The 20,972-nt window shown below is 51.9% G+C and overlaps 2 protein-coding genes across 4 annotated transcripts in view; one reads left to right on the top strand and one right to left on the bottom strand.

Moving 5' to 3' along the window:
- The window catches only part of Pipox (pipecolic acid and sarcosine oxidase), a 41,068-nt gene extending 40,301 nt beyond the window's left edge, over positions 1-767 (bottom strand). For both annotated transcript variants that reach the window (XM_076542941.1, XM_076542940.1), the window contains exon 1: positions 435-767. The gene's annotated coding sequence lies outside the window, so the exon portion shown is untranslated. The remainder of the gene's footprint in view (positions 1-434) is intronic.
- Positions 768-7,525: 6,758 nt separating this feature from the next.
- The window catches only part of Sez6 (seizure related 6 homolog), a 47,326-nt gene continuing 33,879 nt past the window's right edge, over positions 7,526-20,972 (top strand). The window contains exon 1 of one of the 2 annotated variants that reach the window (XM_015996236.2): positions 7,526-7,747. In XM_015996236.2, coding sequence (XP_015851722.1) covers positions 7,693-7,747 — 55 coding nt within the window. In that variant the 5' untranslated portion in view covers positions 7,526-7,692. The remainder of the gene's footprint in view (positions 7,748-20,972) is intronic. The other variant, XM_006977448.4, reaches the window with a different exon arrangement.

The raw sequence follows: 20,972 nt of genomic DNA on the forward strand, positions 1-20,972 counted from the left end.
CCTCTTCTGGCCTCCATGGACAGCAGTTTTGCAAGTGGTACTTAGATATACATGTAGGCAAAACACCCACATACATAAACAATTTTTTTAAAAAGCCAACCAATATCACCTACCTTAAATATATATATATATAATTATAAATCAGCCGGGCGGTGGTGGCGCACGCCTTTAATCCCAGCACTCGGGAGGCAGAGGCAGGCGGATCTCTGTGAGTTCGAGGCCAGCCTGGACTACCAAGCGAGTTCCAGGAAAGGCACAAAGCTACACAGAGAAACCCTGTCTCGAAAAACCAAAAAAAAATAAAAAAATAAAAAAATAAAAATAAAAATAAAAAAAAAATAATTATAAATCATAAAAATATATAATTAGATTTAAAAATTCAGGCTAAGGACAGAGGAGATAGGAAATATAAAAAGCATTTAATGATTACCAACCGTGTGTCATGTCCTCCTGTGGGTCTTCTCGCTGAATGCACATCTGGAAGGCTGGTGACATGATTTTCCTTTTATAGGTGAAGACATGGAGACTCAGAAGCATGCCTGATGCAGGCATAAGGCTGGGATCACTTGAATTCAGGCCTGTTCTTGCAGCCTCTGGGTGAACAGTGTCTCTTTCTCACAGGCTTTGTCCTCGGAAGTCACCCCTGTGGCCTCACTGAGGACGGATGGACAGAGTCCTCCCTGCGTTTGTTTGGAAGCCCTGCTGTTTCTGGAGGGAGAAGGATCTCTAACTCTTGGGTGTGTTATTTTATAGCCTCTCTTTTCTCCAGGCATTGTCTGGACCTGCAGACTCTGTGGCTTTAAGGACCAATGACCTCACAATCGGTTGCCATAGAGACCATTGTGATGTCACAATCAGAGGACAAGTAGTTCAAGGAGAGGAGTCGGGGATGGAAATGCACAGCTCGAATTGAGCACCATTTGAGATTTGTGTCCTATATTCCTGCCCAGAAAATGAAGAGGCGGGAGGCAGGCCTGCAGCTGGCTCCTTAGGGACCTCGAGGGAGAACGAGCGCTTCTGACACTCCACCTGGGGTCTCATGGGGCGGCACTGTGCTGGCACTCAAAGAAAGGGTCCAGGAAAAGGAACAACAAACCCATTCCCACACTGTGGGGCTGTAGGAAATGGGTTACTTCTACAGCAGGAAAGATTAGGGTTAGACACCTGGAGGATCTGTAGCTAGACGATCTCCCTGAAAGGGATAGGTACCCTAGTCTCTGATTGCAAGGTCCAAGGGAGATGCTGCATCTCAATGACCTCCAGAGCCTTGTAGAGACAGTGATGTTCTACCACAGCGTGTTAGGACTCCATCTTCTGACCGAGGCTGGAGAGCTCCTTGAGGACTCTGGTCCTGGCATACACAAAGTGTTCAACAAAGGCTTCCTCATTCTGTAGACAAGTGACTGAGAATAATGAATGGTCAGGGTCTATAGTGAAGGATAAATGGAGAGACAGGTGGAGAGGCCTGTGGGGAACTGGAGGCCACACAAGCTTTGGCCACACAAGAGAATGGCTCCTCATTCTCTGCCACACGGCCACATCTCCATTTTGCATTCAGCCAGATGCTTCTGAGTGCTGTCTCTGATGATATGGAGCACTTGAAGTCTGCTCTGGATCCCAGCTAAGTGCTGGCCATTTAATTGAATATCTGCTGGCTGAATTATAGAACCAACCATCCCTACTGGTTCCAAGCAGCTACCCCCCAGACCCTGCTCCTAGGTGACCCTCTAGGCCTTGGCCCCTACAGATGAACTCTGGGCAGAATCACGGGCCCAGAGAACCTGTGACCCCTCTGCCACCTGCTCCACAAAGGCCCACTGACACATGCCTTTCTTCCTAACCTTCACAGTATAGCACAACTATACCATTAAGTAGCTGTGAATCACCAAGTCTCCTGGGGCCTCAATGTCCCTATCTGTACAATGGAGACAATGACAGCTTTGTGCCTGCCTCATAGGATTGTTATGAAGGTGTTGTTAAATCCCCTAGTTTAATGCCCTCAAACAGCAAATGATAAATGGAGCTATTATTATTTTTAAAGGTAAAGAAGAAGAAGAAAAAAAAACCCACTGAACTCAGGGCCTGACTCCCTTTAAATGGAGAATAGACAGATCTATTGTGAATTTGCTTTCAATGCATGTGGCAATCTTTTTAAAGAGGAAATACTTCAGGCCTTTCTGTAAAATGTGAATCAGCTACAAGCCCATGCCTTCTACAATTGCAAAGCTTCATAGAAGGGTTTGTTCCAAAGGGGAGACATGATTATTCTCTCATATTATTCAAACCAACCCCCCAGTCCTGCCTCAGGCATCAGGAGAACAATCACTCTTTTTGCCTTCACTTGGGCCAGGCTGGGCAGCTATCAGAGACGGTGGTATGAGTTCAGGTGTAGGGTCTACCTGGATGGGCCGTTGGTTCACACCAACCCTCTCCTGCCTTGTATCAGCAGAAGTGAATGGCGCTGGGCCCAGCATCTGCATCTGAGGGGTCATTCCAGCCGCAATCCCCTCCCCAGAGAGAGAACTGTAGTGGGGAGAATGCTTTGAGATGGGGTCTCATGTATCCCAGACTGACCCCAAGCTGGATATACAGTTGAGGTTGACCTTGAACTTCTGATCTTCCCACCTCTACCATCTGAGGGCTGGCTGGGATTATAGGCATGAATCATCATGCCCAGCTTATGTAGTGCTGGGCATTAAACCCCGGGATTCATGCATGCTAGGCAAGCACTCGGCCAACTGAGCCATTTTCCTATCTCAGAACTCAGATGTTTTGAGAGGGTGTTTCAGCCAACTGGCAAGCCTGACTCTTGGCCACCATCTACAGATCACCATGGAATCCCTGGTGCCCACTGACCTAGGACGTCTAAGCCTAAGGCCTCTTCCACCTTCTCCAGAGCTTAACCCACCAGGTGACCCGTTTCCTTACCACTTGGCCAACAACCTGGTCCTGAGTCCCCGGCCCCTGAGCAGCACCGTAAACCCAATGCCTCTGGCGGATATGTTTTATGTCAGTTCAGGCACTAGGACAACTGAGTTCAGAGGATTTTATTTCCAGAGCCTTCCATATTTCTCTGAGATTATCACCTGTCTTTGCTCCCTCCCTCTCTTGGTTATTATCCTTGGACACTTTCCAAGCCAAGCTGCTTTGATTGCTTGGGGAGACGAAGGCCCCCAGCATCCTCCATGGTGTCTCTGGGTCTGGCAAGGGTGCCCTTGGGGACCATTTCTTCTTCCTTCAGCATAACTCTGCAGCCAGCCACTGTATAGGTGGCCTTGGCTTTTAGGAGTTGGTTTGCCTAAGAGACTTTCCGTGTGTCAGGGAACATGGAGGGGGAAGTGGAGGCCTCTGTCTCCCAGGTTGGGGAGGGCTATGTGAAGAGTAAGCCCGGGGGTACAGAGGGGAGGGAGAAGGCCAGCTGTTCTCTTTCTTACACCGTGCCAACCTAGCCTGACACCAAATTAATAGCATTCAAATGAGATGCAAAGCATTATGCAAATATTGAGGAGAAGGCCACTCTTCCCCGAGCCTCTGGGTTGTTGGAAGGCCAGTGCCGGGAGCCCTTTCATGGAGGACCCCCTGGGCTCTCTTCAACTTCAATCCTCACACCTCAGTACCAGCTTGTGCATAGGACCAAAGAGACTGGCCCGGGAACTCAAACTGGCTTTGCCTCCCAAGCACTCAGCGTCCCTTCCCATCTAAAACAACCCGCCGGCAGCTGTGAAGGTAGCATAACCTCCCTGGGCCCCAGTTCCCCACTCATCAGCATGTATGCAAACTAGATGCAAGGTTTTTGCATCTATTTAACTGTCCATTAAAATAGCCCCATGCCCGTCACCTCTGCACAGGCCCAGGCTTCCAAATTGCCAACCCCTGCTGCCTGCAAAAGCCATGTGTTTCCTGAGCCTGGTAATTGCTGTGGTGTTTGTTGAGCTGTATTTGCATTTGATTGTCATTTAACTTTCTATCTTTCTCCTTCAATCAAACCGGGGGTGGGAAGGTGGGGGGGGGGATGAGGGGGAGGAGAATTGGGCTTCTACAATTGATTCTTCATGTCAGTTTCAGCCCCATCGTGGTTTCAAAGAGCTTCATTTATTAGTGCCACGGACTTGAACCCTGGGACTTCTCCCTCCACATGGTGGGGGAGGGCCTCCTCCCACCCATCCCAGGACTCCTGGGTGCAAATAATTGAGCCAACAGGATGGGTCTCAAGTCCTATCTCCAGTCTGCATGTTCCAGCACCTTCCTCATTTCTGCCCAGCTAGCGGCATTAAACATTTATGGCGCTGTGGAGGATCAAAGGCCTCGGCTGGGGGTGGTGGGCAGGCTGGAGGCCTGAGTTTGGAGATGGAAAGTAGTTCACATCAAACCGCTTTCTGCTGCTGTCTCGATGCACCCTAGGCTCTTGCCACAGTGATCTGGTCCCATTCCCGGAGTGGGAGCGAATGCTCAGAGCCAGGACCCTTGACTGATTGACTTTGAGTAACCCAGGAAACCAGGCTTGACATCCCTGGCAGTGCCAGAAGCCACTGAGTCTGTGGACTTACTCCAAAAAGATGGTGGCGGTGACTAGAAAGCTGTGCCCATATAGGCCCTGAGGTATAGTCACAGCCCCCTTCCCCTGCCCCCCTAAAACCCTAAACCCCTTTGGATGCTCTCTTTGCTTTGAAAGCTGTCTTGGAGAAGAATGGATTTGGATATTTTATCCCCCTCTTCTTGATCAGAAAGCAAGTGTCATCCCAGCAGAGACTTCAAAACAAGTCACCAATATGCCTGTGACCTCATGAGCTGACAGGCTGTTTAGAATCGGAGAAGTGAGGCTGGCTTCCCCAGGGAAGTGGTTAGAGACCCCCTCCTGTCTGGGCAGTGGCTAGGAGCCCCCTCTCTGGCTTTCAACCCTAATCTGTAGTTGTCTTCCTCCTGGGTTAGCAGTGCCCCAAACCCACCCAAATGATGCCAGACTGATATGTTTTAGTTTGTATACCTTCATCATGAAGCAACCCCTTCAAGGTAGCCACCAAGAATGACCTGTCACTCAGATGACTGAAAAAAACAAAAACAAAAACAAAAACAAAAAACTCCTACAGCCCAGCCACAGATGACTCCAGCCCTTCCTCACACTTTCCTGTGGGGCTCAGCTTTGTTGAACCAGTCTCCTTCCTGACCTCAGCTCTCTGGAAGTTTCCATCACGTCACTGGCTACATAAGCCACACCCTCATGCTGTCCCCCTCCCTCCTCCAGTCACTGAAACATAGGCAGATTCAACTTGGTTTCACCATCTGCTGTGGGAAAACCTCATTGACTTAAAGCAATGCCCCTGTCTCACACCTTTCATATGGCATCAGTGGCCTGCCCCAGGCTTTAGACACCCCCACGTTGTCACAACATTCACGGAACATCTAGGATGTGCTGGTCACTGTGCTGGGTTTGAGTAGAGGGCACACAGGCCATGCAGTCAGTCACCAGGTCAACAACTAGTAAAAACAAAACAGAATTTAGTGATCACATTACACAGGAGAAATCAGAATCTCTGAGAGCAAACAGCTAGGTGTAGACACAGGAAAAGGGCCTTACAGGTCATCCTAGGTTGCTGTGTGTGTGTGTGTGTGTGTGGTTCTCTAGTCATCAGGCTTGACAGCAAGTGCCTTTACCCACTGAGCCAGCTCACTGGTCCATGCCACTCTCCAATGTGTCTATGAATTGAGTAAACTTTCAAACTGTAAGCCTTGAATATGGATGAATGTCCCCTTGGGTATTTTATTGTCCTCGGTTATGGGTAATACCAAGCTCTAGGAAGAATGGGCCCTTTGAAAAGCATGAGAAGAGATGCTTACCAAAAATTCTACTGCTTCTTAGCTTGGTCCAGGCTCTGCCTCAACCTAATATGGAGCCCATTCCGCAGAAGCCAGGCTTACCAGATCTTTAGTAAAGAGTGACCGAAAGCTTTGTTGTTATTCCAATCATGTAGCACAGACCCATCCTCTGGGTTCAGGGGAGAGTGCTGTATTCTGGGACTGTAGTCTCCAATGGACTCTCCAGACAACTGTCCAAAAATCCTCTCCTAGCATCTCCCCCAGGTAATGCCACATGCCACCTGCTGCCTGGGACTCTTTACAACAGGCAAGTGGCTCCCCAGAGCCCACAAAAGGATCTACAGAGAATCAAAGGAGCAGAGCTGGAAGACCGTAAGGACCAAAAGACTCTCTGACGACTGAAACTTCTGTCAGAAGTCACCCACTTCCAGGATGAAATGCGGTGGACAATGATTGGGTTCCTCTACAGATTTTAACATCAGCCACATGGCGGTGTCTTTTGTGTCCATTGAAACTCCCCTAGCAAGCCTAACCACGGTCCCTTGGGTCTAAATAGCAAGCTCAAGTTCTGTACAATTACGGCTAGCCTGCTGTTGGCCTGTGGACTGTAATTACGGAGGCTCCTCAGACCACCAAGAGTCACAGAATCTTATTTGCCCACACTATCGAATGGTATAGCCTTTTGGTCCCTGTCCCTCCGTTCAAGTTTCCCTCCATCTGAAACAACCCTAGAGGATTTCTCCAAACAACTGTCCAAAAATCCTCTCCAGCATCTTCCCCAGGTAATGCCACATGCCACCTGCTGCCCGGGACTCTTTACAACAGGCAGGTGGCTCAGTGGTAGAGCACCTTTTTATCAAGTATGGTTCCTAGCACTGGGGAGGGAAAAGCAGTTAAATGAAAATGTAAAACTAAAACAGCCATAAAGAACCCTGATGCTCATGTTTACCCCATTTTCTCCTTCAGTTCCAAGACCTGAGTTGGTACTGGCATAAAAGATCTGTGTCACTGTGGCTGTTCTGGTCCCACAGAGGGGATAAAGGTAGCAGGATCTGGAAGTCCAAGACTGCATGGGGACCAGGGTGCCTTCAGCAGCCCACAGCCTGACCCAGGTTGTCTCCTACCAAGTGGAGAATGTCTCCCCAGGACACAAGTGCCACTGGCTTTTAACTATAATATCAGGATAATTAAGCTTTTCTGTGAGCACAGTTTGCTGCTGATGCAGCTGCCTGGAGCCCTGGCATTTATTGAGCGCAAAGTAATAATTTATTGTCCTTTGTACACTCAAAAGCCGTCTTCATTATCGGCCCAGGATGGAGCTGCCACAAGGGCAGGCGGGCCTCACCAGCTGCCTCACTGGTGTGCATCTTCCCTGGTCACCCTCGGAGCCTTCAGGTACCAGGATGGGGTGGAAAAAGGTGGGTAGGGGGTTGTTCTCTTTAATGAAGAATCCGATTAGAACCTAACACCTTGGGAGGCTGCTAACTCGGGAGAGGGTGGCAAGCTTCGCTGGGGGTGGGCAGCTCGGGAAGGCGGGCGGGGGGGGGGGGGCGTTGTGCCACATTAGCAGGACAGTCCTTTCTCCAGGGCTGGCGTGGCTCGGATGCCTGTGCTCTTGCCTCCGGGTCTTCTGCGCCTTTGCTTGAGACTTTACGGTAAGCCGCTCCTCCCGCGCCCCCGCCCCCAGCCCCGCGCGGCGATCCCCGGCGCCGACGCCAGGCGCTGGCCGTGGTGCTGATTCTGTCAGGCGCTGGCGGCGGCGGCGGCGGCCCCGCTGCTCTCCCGGGGACCGACTCTGCTCCCCCCGCGCCCACGCCTCTCCGATTCCCCAGTCCCCCTGCCGCGGCCCCGACCCGGGGCGCGGCCGTAAGCAGCACCATGCGCCCAGCAGCCCTGCTGCTCCTGCCCTCGCTGTTGGCGCTCCTGGCTCACGGTAAGGGACCCCGGCGTCCGGCCACAGGACGGGGGGCGGGCGCGGACTCCCAGGGGTAGGAAAACAGGACCATCCCAGCGCCTCGCTCTGCGCGTCTTGTTGTCCCTCCCAAGCACCATGTCCCGCCGGCTGCGCTGTCCCCGGCGCCGACCCAGCCGGGCGGGGCGCGGGCTCCACCGGCGGGAAGCTGCCTCGGCTCCCGCCATTCGCTCCCGGCCGAGACCTCGCCTTTAATCATCTCCCCGGATCTAATGGGATTTCTCTGCTGCAATTCATCACGCCACCCCCTCCCCGCACACACACGCTCACCCGCGCGCTACCTCGCTCCACTCCAGGCGTCTAGGGGCGCCAGGGCGCGTTGCGAGGGTGGGGAGGTCCGGGAGATCGCGGTGCGGGTGCGGAGTCCGGACCGTCCACGGCCCGCCGTTCTGTTTCCCTTGCCGCTCTCCAAACTTCGCTCGACTTTGCTGCTGAGTCTGTGTCCCCTCGCATCCTCACTGCAGAGGAACCGGGTAGGGTGATGGCGGGACCCGGGATTAGGACATCTCTCACCTCTCTTCGCCTTGGCACTGTCGTGTCAGAATTGGAACCTATTGCACGATTCTGGGGAGATATTCGGGGACCCTAGGAGACTTCTGTACATCCCCTCGCTCTTTGCTGGGCTGCAGCGACTGAGGTCCTGGGACTGGCTGTCCTCCCCGAAATTCTTTTATTGCATATATACATGCACACATGCACATGCCCGGAGTGCTGCCTCCCTCTGAGTCTGCCTTCCTGCAGGGTCCTATCGACCCCAGAGCGGCAGACTAGTTGGCAGAGCTCACCGTTTGCCCCCGCCCCGGACTCCGAGTCAAGTCCCAACTTCATTGGTCTCGGTCAAGAAAAGCTTGGCCTTGGAGTAGGAGGCAGCAAGGGAGTTTGGAGGCAAGATGAATGGGAAGCAGAAAAGATGCTAATCTAATCTGAGGCAAGCGGTCTCAGAGTCTACAATTGCTCAGGTCCTTCTCCGCTTTTACTGGTCGCTTGGTGGGGTCCGCGAAACCGCTCTTGGACTTGGGACTCCAAGTCCCTCGCCATATGGTTATGGTTCCTAGCGTCTGCTGTGGAGGAGGGAGGAAAGGGAATTTCTAACCTTCGGGTTCCATCTTCCTAGGCTGAGAGTTTGGAGGTCAGATCAGCCCGGCTAGGGCTGTTTTGGGTTGAGCTGGCACCAAGCAGCTGTTCTCCTGCCCTGGGGGCGCTGGAGCACGTCTTTGAACCTCTAGGTCTACCCACAAGCAGACCAGGTCTTTACCCAGTCCATCTGGCTGCCCACACTGGCTCCTCCTAGAGCTAGGAAAACTTGTGATTGTATGTTCACCCTGCTAGGAGGTGGAAGAATTTCACAAGCCCCACTCCAGAGATGAGAAGGGATGAAGAGAAATCCATCTCCTGGGCCAACAATCTAAGGATACCTCTCTGTATTCAGGACCTGTATGGGGTCTGGTCACATCCTGGCTCCTTCCCTGGGGCACAGAGTCTGTGTTGGTTCTCTGGCAATGGAGTCCTTGTCAGAGGGTGTGAGTGTGGTCTGGATTCTGCAGGTCGCAGGATGTCTGCTCTTCAGGAGCTCTTGAGTGTTGGGTGACAGTTCATCAGTTAAGCCACTAGTGTGCAGATCTAGTCCCTGCCAGTCAGCTCCTTGCAGGTTGGGAAAAAGACCACAGGTCTGTGGGAAGAAAGCTGGTATGGCTAACAGTCCAGCCTAGACTGGAGGTGTGGAGGTTCTTATCGGGAGGAATTTACCCACTCTGGCCAGAAGTCTGTGCTCCCAGCCAGTGTCCTTCTGTGATTCATTAGATTCTCTGGTGCTGTGGGATTGCCTTTCTGGTGGGTTTCATAGGTAGAATAATATGATTTGGAATCAGTGGCAAGCCTGACAGGTGAGAGAGCCTGAACCCAGAGCTGGGTGGCCAGGAGGCCCTTACCTCTAGACATAGAGGAAGGTTACCCATTAGGGTTCTGAGCCCTCTCATTTGGGAGGTAGCTCACTTGACTATCTCGGGTTCCTGGAGACTTTAGGAGAGATGTGAGGAGTAAAGGCCTTACACTGTAAGTCTTTCAGCCAGAGGATGCATCCCTGCAGCCTGGCAGCCTGGGAGACCTCAGAGCTTCGCTCAAAAGAGGGACTCAGGCCACAGGATGCAGTCAGTCACAGTCTGAACTTTCAACCTTCAGTGGTCCAGGGGAGGCAGAGGCCCTGAAAACCAAGAAGATAGATGGGTGGTGCCCCCACCCCATAGGCTCAATTCCCCATTTCTTTCGCAGACTCTTAGATGTAATTGGTTCCAGGTATGACAGGCATTGCCGACTATGGGGCGTCCTCCCAACCCATGGGAAGTGCCAGGGATGTCTTCCCACAGTGGGGGAGAAGACAGTTCGTCAGGAGCTGTGCCTGCCTAGGCCTGCTGTGTCAGTTTAATGATTTTTAATGAGCAATTACCTTTAGTCATTCTCTTAATTTCTGAATATCAATAAAGTTAATTAAACTCTGCGTGTGTGAATGTGGCCTGGGGAGATTGTGAAGGTAAAAGCAGCCAAGACTGGGCTGGGACTAGGTCTCCAGGTATAGAAGCTGCCTTCCATAGTTGTGTGACCTTGGACCCGGGGTTCCATCTCTCTAAGCTGTTTTGAGAGTGTGGTGGAAAGATGGGGGGGGGGGACCAGAAATAGCAAACCTCAACTGCTTATTCTTCCAAAAACTGGAGGATAGTGTGTGGGAGAAAAAAAAAAAAAAGAATGATTTGGCTTCCAGGATCCCCACTGATGCAAGGGCTAACAGCCTGGGACCGACTTAACCTGAAATGCTAATTGCTGCTCGCGGTGGAGCTCAGGTTGGTGCTGAGTCTGGGGGCTGCTTCAGAAGCATTCCTGCTTCCTGTGGTCTAGCCTGGCACTTTAGGATGAGGGCTTTTCCTGGGGACAAGGGCCTGTGGGAGAGAGCTTGGATTCCACTCGAGGCCCAGAGGTGGCCACTGCAGGCAGGGAACCCCTGCTGGGTTTCTGAGGAGACCGCTCTCAGAGGAGGATAACTCTGAGTTGGCTTTTTGCCCCTCACGGGCCTAAGTGAATCAAGCTTGGCAGGCCCTGGCGGCCATCCCAGCCTCCTCAGCAGGGTGGCAGCTTAAAATGCCTTGGGGATGCTGTGGGGCACTAATGGGGAGCAAGAAGACAATGGGACTGGGCTTAATTAGAAACTGAGCTTCCATGCCCCCCCCCATGTCTGCCTAAACAGAGGGGCCATGTCAGAAGGCTGCCTCCGTCCCCTCTCCCTCATCCAGTCCCAGGCCCTCCAGACTCCTCCAGCCCTGCTTGTCTCCACCTCTCCTAGAGACAGTCAAGTCCATCTTCTAGGTGGGGCTCAGCTTAGGAATCCTGCACCCCCACTTGGGCAGAGCTATCAGGGTTCATTATTCTATCCTCCAACCTCCCCGGAGAGAAGAGGGGGCGATAGACAGGGGTAACTTAAGTAGGAGTCTCTCCGCCCAGACAGGGAGGAGCCCAGCCTACCATGTCCTTGGCTTCACTAGATCTCCACTCTCCAGAGCCTTCAGTCTATGGTTGCATGAAATTGACAGTTGCCAAGGCGGCTTTTTCACCTGTGAGAGGGTAAGCTCTATAAAAAAGAGTCACCTAGAAGAGGAAAAGCTGCCAGTCCTCAGCCAGGAGGTAGAAGGCAGGTACCAGGAGGTCTCCAAGGCCAGTTTCAATAGGAAGCAACATCATACCGGAAAGATGATTAATCCAGGTCAAAGGAATCTCCAAATCAGTTTTTCAGACTCAACGGCTTTTGGGCTCTTCATGTTCCTTCTACCTGATTTGTTTTTCTCCTCCTCGGCCAGCCTGGTTAGTCTACTTCATGCTTCAAGTACGGCTTGACTGGCACTTGGGTAACTGGCATGAGGCATCTGCTCTGTGGTGTGTGTCTTTCAGCCTGGGTCTGAGGACTTGTCCATGCTCCCACTGTCTGTTTGCTGCCCCGTCTGGTCCCCAGATGGTTGGATCAGAAGCCTTTGCTGGTCGCTTGATGCCCCTTTCCAGCAGCAACAACCCAGCAAAGAGGAAGTCTGCTCACCCCGTGTATCTCGGGCAGCTCCAGAATTCCTACTTACGAGGAGCTTGGGGGTCAGCGTTCCGGTTAGAATGGGATGATAGGCCCCTGGCAGCTGGGACTGCGTCTTGAAGCTGAATCGGCATAGCAAGCACACTATTTTTACATAGATTGTATGTTGAGTTTTTTTTCCCCTTCCCTAACAGTTGGCCAATTATTCTGCCTGTAAATTACAGCCTTTACTTAGTTTTTTTTTTTCCCTTCTGCAAATTAAGCTGTCATGCCATCAGCCTTAGGTGGTTCGGGGGGTGGGGCCTGGATGGCCATTCTTAATGCAGTAAAGCTTTTTCTCAGCCATCCCTTAGTGCTACCACTGCTTGTGTCCCCAGTGGCTTGGGCCTCATACGTGGCACACATTAAATACATGTTAAGACATCTGTAGGAATTGCGCGGGTAGAAATCAGCACAGCAAAGCGCAGGGCCTGGCCTTTCAAAGCCCCTCCCTCCCACAGTTCACAACTGGCTGAGAGGGAAGCCTCATATGAACTCAAGGACTGGGGCTCCTGAGTGTACTCATCCGTTCAAGCTTCAGAAACCATTGCATAGCCTGGAGAGACCAATATGGAGCTCTGAGATCAGATATGCCCTTGAATGGAGTCTCGGAAGCCTAAGATTAATCTAGATAGCAATGCAGGTCCATGAACCTTTCTCAGCTCCTTAAAAAAAAAAAGCAGGTGTTGGGGTACAGCCATCCAACCATTCAGTCCATCATTCATTTGCTTAATGCACAAACATGGTTCGGGGTGTGAGGACTGGCCCAGAGAACACCCTCACCCACAGGGGCCCAGGCTTCACTGAGCAAGCCTTTTCCACCGCTTTTCTAATTAATGTTCACAGTAAGAGGTTGCTGTCCCCACTTTACAGATGGGAAAACTGAGTTTGGGAGAGATCAAGTCACTTACCCTGGGCTAGTGAACAGAAAGGATACCCCAAAGTGCCTGCCCATTTTGCAAGGTGTTGCATCAGCCAGGACTCTGTCTCCTCTAGCCTAGAGAAGAGCAGCAGTATAGGCAAATAGGAACCTGGAACACCACGATTCAAATAATATCAGTGGCAACAATAACAGCAAATGTTTGTTAGGACCAACTACATGCCAGGCTCCCTATGTTCTTTATATGCATTCTCTCATTGCCCCTCATATCATTTCCATGAAATAAAAGCTATTCCTTGCCTTTTGTAGACCAAGTTCAAGCTTATACTGTCTGACAGACTCAATAGTCCATAACTTTCTCCTGACACATTTCTGGCCTTGGCAGTTGCTTTCCTGGTGATGTCTGTTCTCAATCTTTATTGTAGCAGGTTAACATTTTATCATACTCTATCCTTAATGCAAAGGACAGAAACATCTCAGCTCAAAGGTCCAGAGTAACTCCTGCCCTTTGGGAGCCTTGGTAAATGAGAGAACTGGTCTCACCCGTCTTGGCATCTTGGGTTACCCCACCTCATCAGCCTCTATTGAGGCCCAGTCCCCAGACGGAAGGCCGAAGCCTTTCCCCAGCTTCCTTCCAGCTACCTACCTGCCGTCCAGCCGGCCGCCAGCCCTTCGGGGAGAAGATCGATGCTGCAGCTGCAGGCTGAGTGTTGTTGGCCATTGATTGTTGAGATTTCTCAGAGGGCTTGGGAGCAAACAAACCTGCCACGTCTCCAAAAACAATCCCAGGCTCTGGCTGCAGAGCCTGCGTGCAGTCTTGCTGGCAGGGTGTCTGGCAGGAAGAGAAGGGGTGAGGTGGGAGGTCCTGGCTGAGACCAGCAGGAACAAGGGACTCTGCCAGGAGATGCGCAGGGACTGAGGAAGCATGGGAGGGAGGGGAGGAGAGGCAGTGAGGATGCCTTGACTGGCCCTGACTTTGCAGACTGGCATTCTGTCCTTCTGTCTGTCTCCACTCTCCCGCCTCCCCTTTCCTGATCACCCAGCAAATACTACCCGTCAAGAACTCATCTGTTCATTCACCCATTCTTCCATTCTCCATTCAACAATCCCTACTAAAACAAGCACCTATTAAAAACCAGACTACAGCACAAGCCCTGACCTTAAGGAACTTGGTTTAGGGACAAGCTACAGCCTTGATAACTAAGATCAGCCCTTGCTACCTCTCTAAGTCGACCAGAGACTTCTATTTTTGTTGTTTTTATTGTTGTTTTCCCCTCTGATATTAATTGAATGAGCTAGATATGACAAATAGCATACAACAGATACAAATAGCATACAACCTACAGATGCAACTACCCTGGACTTCAGAAGGATGGATGACTCCTGGCTGGGAATCCTTCTGTTCCTCACTGTCTCACTTGTAGCAGGAAATCACCATCTCATTCTGTAAAGGCCCAGAAAGTCTCTGGGGTCCCCAGGCCAGGCCAGGCCATGATGAAAGTCCTTCATCAAAACTTTCCCATCTCGCCGAGTGGTGGTGGCACACACCTTTAATCCCAGCACTCGGGAGGCAGAGGCAGGCGGATCTCTATAAGTCTGAAGCCAGCCTGGTCTACAGAGCGAGTTCCAGGACAGGCTCCAAAGCTACACACCAAAACCCTGTCTCAGAAAACAAATAAACAAAAACAAAACAAAACAATTAAAAAAAAAGAAAGAAAAGAAAACCTTTCCCATCTCTGCTGAGTCTGTGTGTCCCTGTAACTTTCAACAGGCAGATATGGTACAGGGTCCCACTTGCTTGTCACCAAACCAAATACATTGCATAATTCAAGTTGTGGGTTTCCATCCCCAAAGTGCATCCCCAAGGGCTTAACCAGAATTGTCATACCCTGGTAATAACCTCATCATGTCCTTCAGAGGTCCCTTCACCCCTTTTATCCCTTCCCCAAAGGCTCTTCTTTTTACAATCAAGCCTCTCCCTCCCATCAATCAGAAAGGGCAGAATTTAGGGAGGCTCAGTAGAAAGCCCCCAAGCCACCGAGCACCCCTACATCTTATCTACACGCTGTTTTCCTCCTTCTGTCCCGATTCTCAGCCCAGATTCAGCTACACTGCCCCGCTCAGTTCTCGCTGCTCCCTCCTCCCTCTCAGCTCTGCAGCCGATCACCAGCCTCTTTGTCCCTCAAGCAGCCACCTGCTGAGTGTCTGGCCAGGGTCCCACAAGCCAGCAGGTGCCTAGGGAGTCCCCAGTGCCTGGGGAGCGGGAGAATCAGGCAGTGTGGAGAGCCACACTGTGTCTCAGGGAAAAATGCCAACAACACAGAGCTAATCAGAGAGCCAGGACCCAAGTTTAAACCTTGTGCTGGCTCTGGGTGTCTAGGTGACCTTAGATAAATCATGTCACCTCCCTGTGCCAGTGGGAATTAATTCACGGTACCAGATTCTATCCCACCTCTTTTCTAGACAGCATAGAATCAAAGGAAATCAGAGAGGTTAGGGACTGGGAAGAGACTAGCATCCCTATTGGAGGAGCCGGGCCTCCAATGGCCAGAGAGATACAGGGCACCAAGACAGGAGCTTCTTTGTCAGGCAGTTACGGGAGGGGTGACTTGCTGATGACCCAGGAAGTCAGGGGTGAGCATTAGCCCAACAAGGTCTTCCAGCAAGATGAGACTGACACTTAGACAGAGAGCCCGGGTTCATGGACCTTTTCAGGGTCTTCACCTGGCACACTGCTCTGCCAATGTTGCCATAGACATTATTTATATCCAGCCAGGAGATGTGCTGGTGATTTGAAACATCTGGTCCAACAGCTGGCAGTCCCCCTCCTATCAAGACACCCTATTCTGTGGCTGGCTAAAGAGACTGGAGGAAAGTCCCATTTTGAGGATCACAGTACCCCGATATCTCCATGCAAAAGTGTGAAGAGGTATCCAATAAGGCATGCAAAAGTCAGCTCACTGGCACATTTATTTACCCAGGTTCCTTTCTCCTCCTTCCTGCACTGCCCACTCAATACCCATCCTGTAGCAGAGCCCTATTCTACCCTACTGTCCGGTCACCTTTCTCCGGTCCCTCTCTGTCTACAGCCCAGGCTAAGACAGCTTGTTACTCAGGTCAAGGTGGTGCTCATGAGTACCGACTGCTGCCTGGTCCTGATTCTGAGCCCTGCTGTACCTGTAACCTCATTACTGACTCTGGCACTCCCTCGGCCTTCCCTGCCCTGGGCCTCAAGCAACAGAAACAGGAAGAGACGGGGAGAAAGTTTAGCTCTCTCTATTAGAGGTATCCATCCACACAGCTCAGCAGAGTCCTTGGAGGTCAAAACAAGGTTGAGGGAAGCGACTGGGTATGAGGGGTGGGGGAGTTGAGCAACCAGCAACCCTAAGAATCTGTGGGGGAAAGAAGCCTAGACATGCAAGTAGCCTTGACTGGGCATGCTTGCCTGACTTGTCCATCTGTTCCTGGGTGTCGGTGCCCTCTGTCTCCGAGTTCTGGGGCAGGGACCTACAGAATAAGTAGATCACACCTCAGCTTGGGCTGCTGTCTCCCCCTTCCCACCAGCCTACTCCATTCTCCCCTCCATCTCAGGCTCCACTGAGCCCCTCAAGGAAACTGGCGGAGTCCCCCACTTCCTTGCTGAAGAATTCTGTGGAAGTTGAGGGACAGGGCAAGTCTGGGGCGCCTCACAGACTGGGGTGCTCAGAAGTTGAGGCCCCTTCCCTCAGTCACAAAAAACATAGAGGCAAAGCACACTGATCCCCGCCCTGCTCCCCACCCCCTCCACCCCCCACCATGCCTCACTGTCTCACTGGGCAGCCAAGTCCACAGGTGGTGGGTGGCAAGTGGTACCCGCTGGAAGAAGACCCTAGGCTTCTCTCCTTCTGCTCCCCAACCCCACCTCACCAAGTCCCCAAAGATGGGGTTTAACTCTCTCTTCCAAATAACTCTTCCCTAGGTTGTTTGGAAATAGGGGAGAACTCCTGGCAGTCCCCCACAGAAGCTGGGGAAGATGGAGAGGGGTGCTGAAGGGTCAAGAAGCAGAGAGAAGGAAGGCATGCCCAATGAAGCTACCCATCCAGGGGCCTCTGATATGGTCCTCGCACTTCCTAGTGGGGTGTCAGGCCCAAACTAAGGCTCAATTCTATCCAAAGGCCACCGTCAAATCCTTATCTCCAAACCCAGCAGAAACAAGCACTCACCCTATTGCTGCTCCCACTGGCCCCGGAAACTAGTCTCAGCTGGCAGAGCACAGAGCAAAGTGGTCCAGGAGCTGAGCCAATGGACCCAAAAGGGAGACGGCCCTTGCTCCCTCAGAGGAGGCCCTTCTCTGGGCACAGCCTGTCTTTACTCCCAAAGGCCTCTTGTTTCTGCATCTGTCCTCGGTCCTGATCTCGGACTCCTAGGCCTGCCTCCCGGCCATACCACCTGCCACAGGTTGGCTCTCTGTCTGGGCTTCCTCACCTGTGGGATTAGGGACAGTTATCAGATAGTGCAAGAAAGCAGTGATCCAGAGCCAGAGCACAGCAGGTGCTCAGAAACTGTGGGGCTCTCATGGTCCTCCAGCCCCACCTGAGACCCCCCCTCATGCATGCACACATGAGCACAAACATGCCACAAGCCCACACACAGACACATGCGCACCCACTCACTTATACACATGCTTTGGCATTTGCACATACACATGCATGCTCACACATGCATACAGGTAACATGCACGTGCACATATAGACACTCTCACAGATGTGCGCACATAGCCTAACTCTCCAATGCTCAGCAAACAGTGGCCAAAAGACAGATATAAGGAGATGGACTCCAGAGCATACAGAAGGAAAGCGGCCAGTAACAAGGTACAATCCCCCCGCTCTGCCCACCAGGAGGCTCTATCAGCTCCTGGAGTTGGGCACCAATAACAGAAAGGTTGTAACTGCCCCTTCCCACCTAAAGACTTCTTAAGAAATCAAGAACCTAGAGAAAAAACAAAAAACAAAACAAACAAACAAAAAACGAGACAGGCCCAGAGAGGGGAGGCCAAGACCAAAGTCACACAGCCCATCGGTGGTGGAAGTACAGCCACATGGGAGCCAGGGCTCTGAGAAGGCCTCCACAGCTAAGAGCAGACGCCACAGTGACCTTCAGACAAAGTAGTAGCTGGAGTCCAGCTCGGCATTGAGAACCAGGGACCCTTTCTTCCTGGATTGCATTTTCTGAATCCGTAGTCCCCCAGATGCAGCAGACAGAAAGCATCAGGGAGCAAAGACGGCAGAGTTAGGGAGGTGAGTGGCCCTCAGGCACCAAGTAAGTCCCTTTGTAGGAGCCAAAGCTCCTTGGGAGTACACCCACTAATGACCCTTCCCAGAAGTTGCCAAAAGTGCTGGGCTTGGCCTCAGAGGAGGCGGCTTTTGAACACCGGGGTAGGGGCTAGGAGGGGCAGCAGCCTTGAGATGCTGGTCTGGGGCCCAGGAAGATAGCTGCCTTCCAGCCCTGTCACCTTGCACCTCTGCCTGGCTGGGCTGGTGGCTCTAAGGGACTGTTCATGGCGAGGAGAGGGCAGAAGGTGTGGGGGGGGGGATGGCTGTTCCTCTCTTGGTCATCCCTGTCCCCCAGCTTTGTTGCTGGACTGGCTGAGCTGGTCCAGCTACTGGCTCCAGGGAGAATATAGTTCCTGCCTCTGCAGACTTCTTGTCCTGCTGACATTTCCAAGGTTTGCCCTTCGGAGAAATACAGTCTTTTGCTGCTTGATGGTTTGGTGGAGGACGGCTGTGACCTGAGCACCCAGCTCAGGCCATGCTCTTCTGTCCCTCTGCTCTATACCTCTGCCTCGGGACCAGCAGACAGCCCCCCTGTCTCCTAAGATCCTAAACAGAAGAAGGGGCTTTTGGTAGCAGATGGACAGAGGAGCTGATGGATAGAAACCCCACATGAGGAAAGGCAGCCTCAGTGCCGAATTAGACCCTTTGTTTGCTACAGCCCAGTCAAGGTGAGGAACAGTGGATCAGACTGGCAAGGGTAACAAGACGGGGACTCCTTCCATTGCTTCCATCCTGTCCCAAGGGCAGGGACCAATCCTACGGCCCCTACTCCTCACGGCAGTACTCTAAGGCCCTGGCCCCAGGAATCACTAGTGGGCAGGCAGGCAGGGCTCTGGCCCCCAGGTCCCCAGGGCCAGCAGGCAGACAGGAGGGGAGAACACAAGGCCTCAGGGGAAGGTGTAGAACGCAGCAGGTGACGCTGTGGCAGAGGCCTCATTAATCACCTCTCCAGCCCCCAGCTCTGCAGTGGCGAGACCGTATTAGATTTTAAATTGGAAAGCGGAGAACGTGGCAGTTAGCAGGGAGCTCCTTCCACCCTGGGCCCCTGATCCCAGCCTCACAGGAGGGAAGGGACAGTGGGGTGAAAGGGCTGCCTGGCTGCTGCAGCCCAGAGCAGTGTCCTCTCCTCCTCCCCGCCTCCGCAGAGTCTGGGGAGCTGTCAAGACAAACAGCTCTGGGAAAGGTCAGGTTAGGGTCCAAGGAGGACGGTTAAAAAAGGGGCCACAGCAGCCTTTGTGGGCAACAGTATCCCCTTCTGCTGGGTCCTAGGGTCTTTCTGGGCTCAAGGTTCTAGGCTGTGATAGTCATAAGCAAGGGCAAACGGTAATGACTAGTGGCCCATGCATATATTTGGATTTACATACACACACACACACACACACACACACACACAGACATGCACACACATATACTGAGACATACACAGATGCATACACACACATACACAGACACACACACAAAGACACAGACACACAACAAAGCAGCAACCAATGCAGTAGCAGCGCTGATGCCAGGCTGTGAAACAGGCAGATCCTGATGGCCGTTTTCCCTTCAAAAGAACTAGGATGGTCCATATTGCTTCTCCGCCTCAAGTTCTTCGCATGAAAAATGTAAACTATCGATTCTAGGCACAGTTCTGAAGGGAAGACGGCTCTTGGGAAGGTTTGTGACCGGCTCACAGCGATGCTTGGTAAACATGAGTGTCCTACCCTGGCCCCATGGCTGGCAGCCGCCCCAGGACTGCCCCCAGGGTGCTCTGCCCTCTGCGGCTGACTGGGCAGTGAGGAAGGAAAGAAAAGCGGAGCAGGTGTCCTCGAAACACACACAGGCCCAGGCCCAACTTAGATGTGATCACAGGAGGCCAAATGTCCTTTCCATAAAGTCAAGATCATCTTAAATTGCCTCTGCTCCAGTCCTCAGAATTGCCCATTGAGCACCCAACAACCTGGGCTGGAGGGATGGCTCAGTGGTTAAGAGCACTTGATGAGGTGGTGGCGCACGCCTTTAATCCCAGCACTCGGGAGGCAGAGCCAGGCGGATCTCTGTGAGTTCGAGGCCAGCGTGGTCTACAAAGCGAGTTCCAGGAAAGGTGCAAAGCTACACAGAGAAACCCTGTCTCGAAAAACAAAAACAAACAAAAAAAAGCACTTGATGCTTTTACAGAGGACTCAGTTCAGATCCCAGGACACATGGTGGCTCACAACCATCTGTAACCCTGTGACTGGGGATTTAATGCCCTCTTCTGGATTCTGAGAACACCAGGCAGGTGGGTGGTGCTTATACATGCATACAGACAAAATGCTCATATGTCATACATATAAGATAAATAAATCTTAAAAAAAAAAAAAAAAGCACCCAACAACCCACAGAATATTGGCTACAGCTGGGAAGCAAATGCCATTAGAGAACTGAGGGGTGATAGGCCCAGCCCTCCCGTGGGCTTCACGAAAACCCTGAAGAAGCCCTCAGGCTCTTTGTCGTCTTCCTTGACCATCCTGAGTGCTCAGCTCTCCAGCTTCCAATCTTTTTTTTTTTTTTTTTTTAAGGTTTGGTAAACAGTGTTCTGCCTGTATATTTGCCTACACACCAGAAGAGGGCACCAGATCTCATTATAGACGGCTGTGAGCTGCCATGTGGGTGCTGGGAATTGAACTCAGGACCTCTGGAAGAGCAGCCAGTGCTCTTAACCGCTGAGCCATCTCTCCAGCTCCCTACGGCCTCTCCAATCTTACTCTTCCAAGATTCTCACCTTAGGTTCTTCCCTCCTGAGAGGTAGTGAATATTGTTGGGTTGGGAGATCAGACTATGGACCTTGCATTTTTTCATTGTATGTAGTAGTCACTAACATGAAATTAAGTTAAAATGTACTACCTCATCCTCACTAGCCACATT

This window comes from Peromyscus maniculatus, chromosome 8 (assembly GCF_049852395.1).
Source record: "Peromyscus maniculatus bairdii isolate BWxNUB_F1_BW_parent chromosome 8, HU_Pman_BW_mat_3.1, whole genome shotgun sequence".
NCBI classification, from domain to species: Eukaryota; Metazoa; Chordata; class Mammalia; order Rodentia; family Cricetidae; genus Peromyscus; species Peromyscus maniculatus.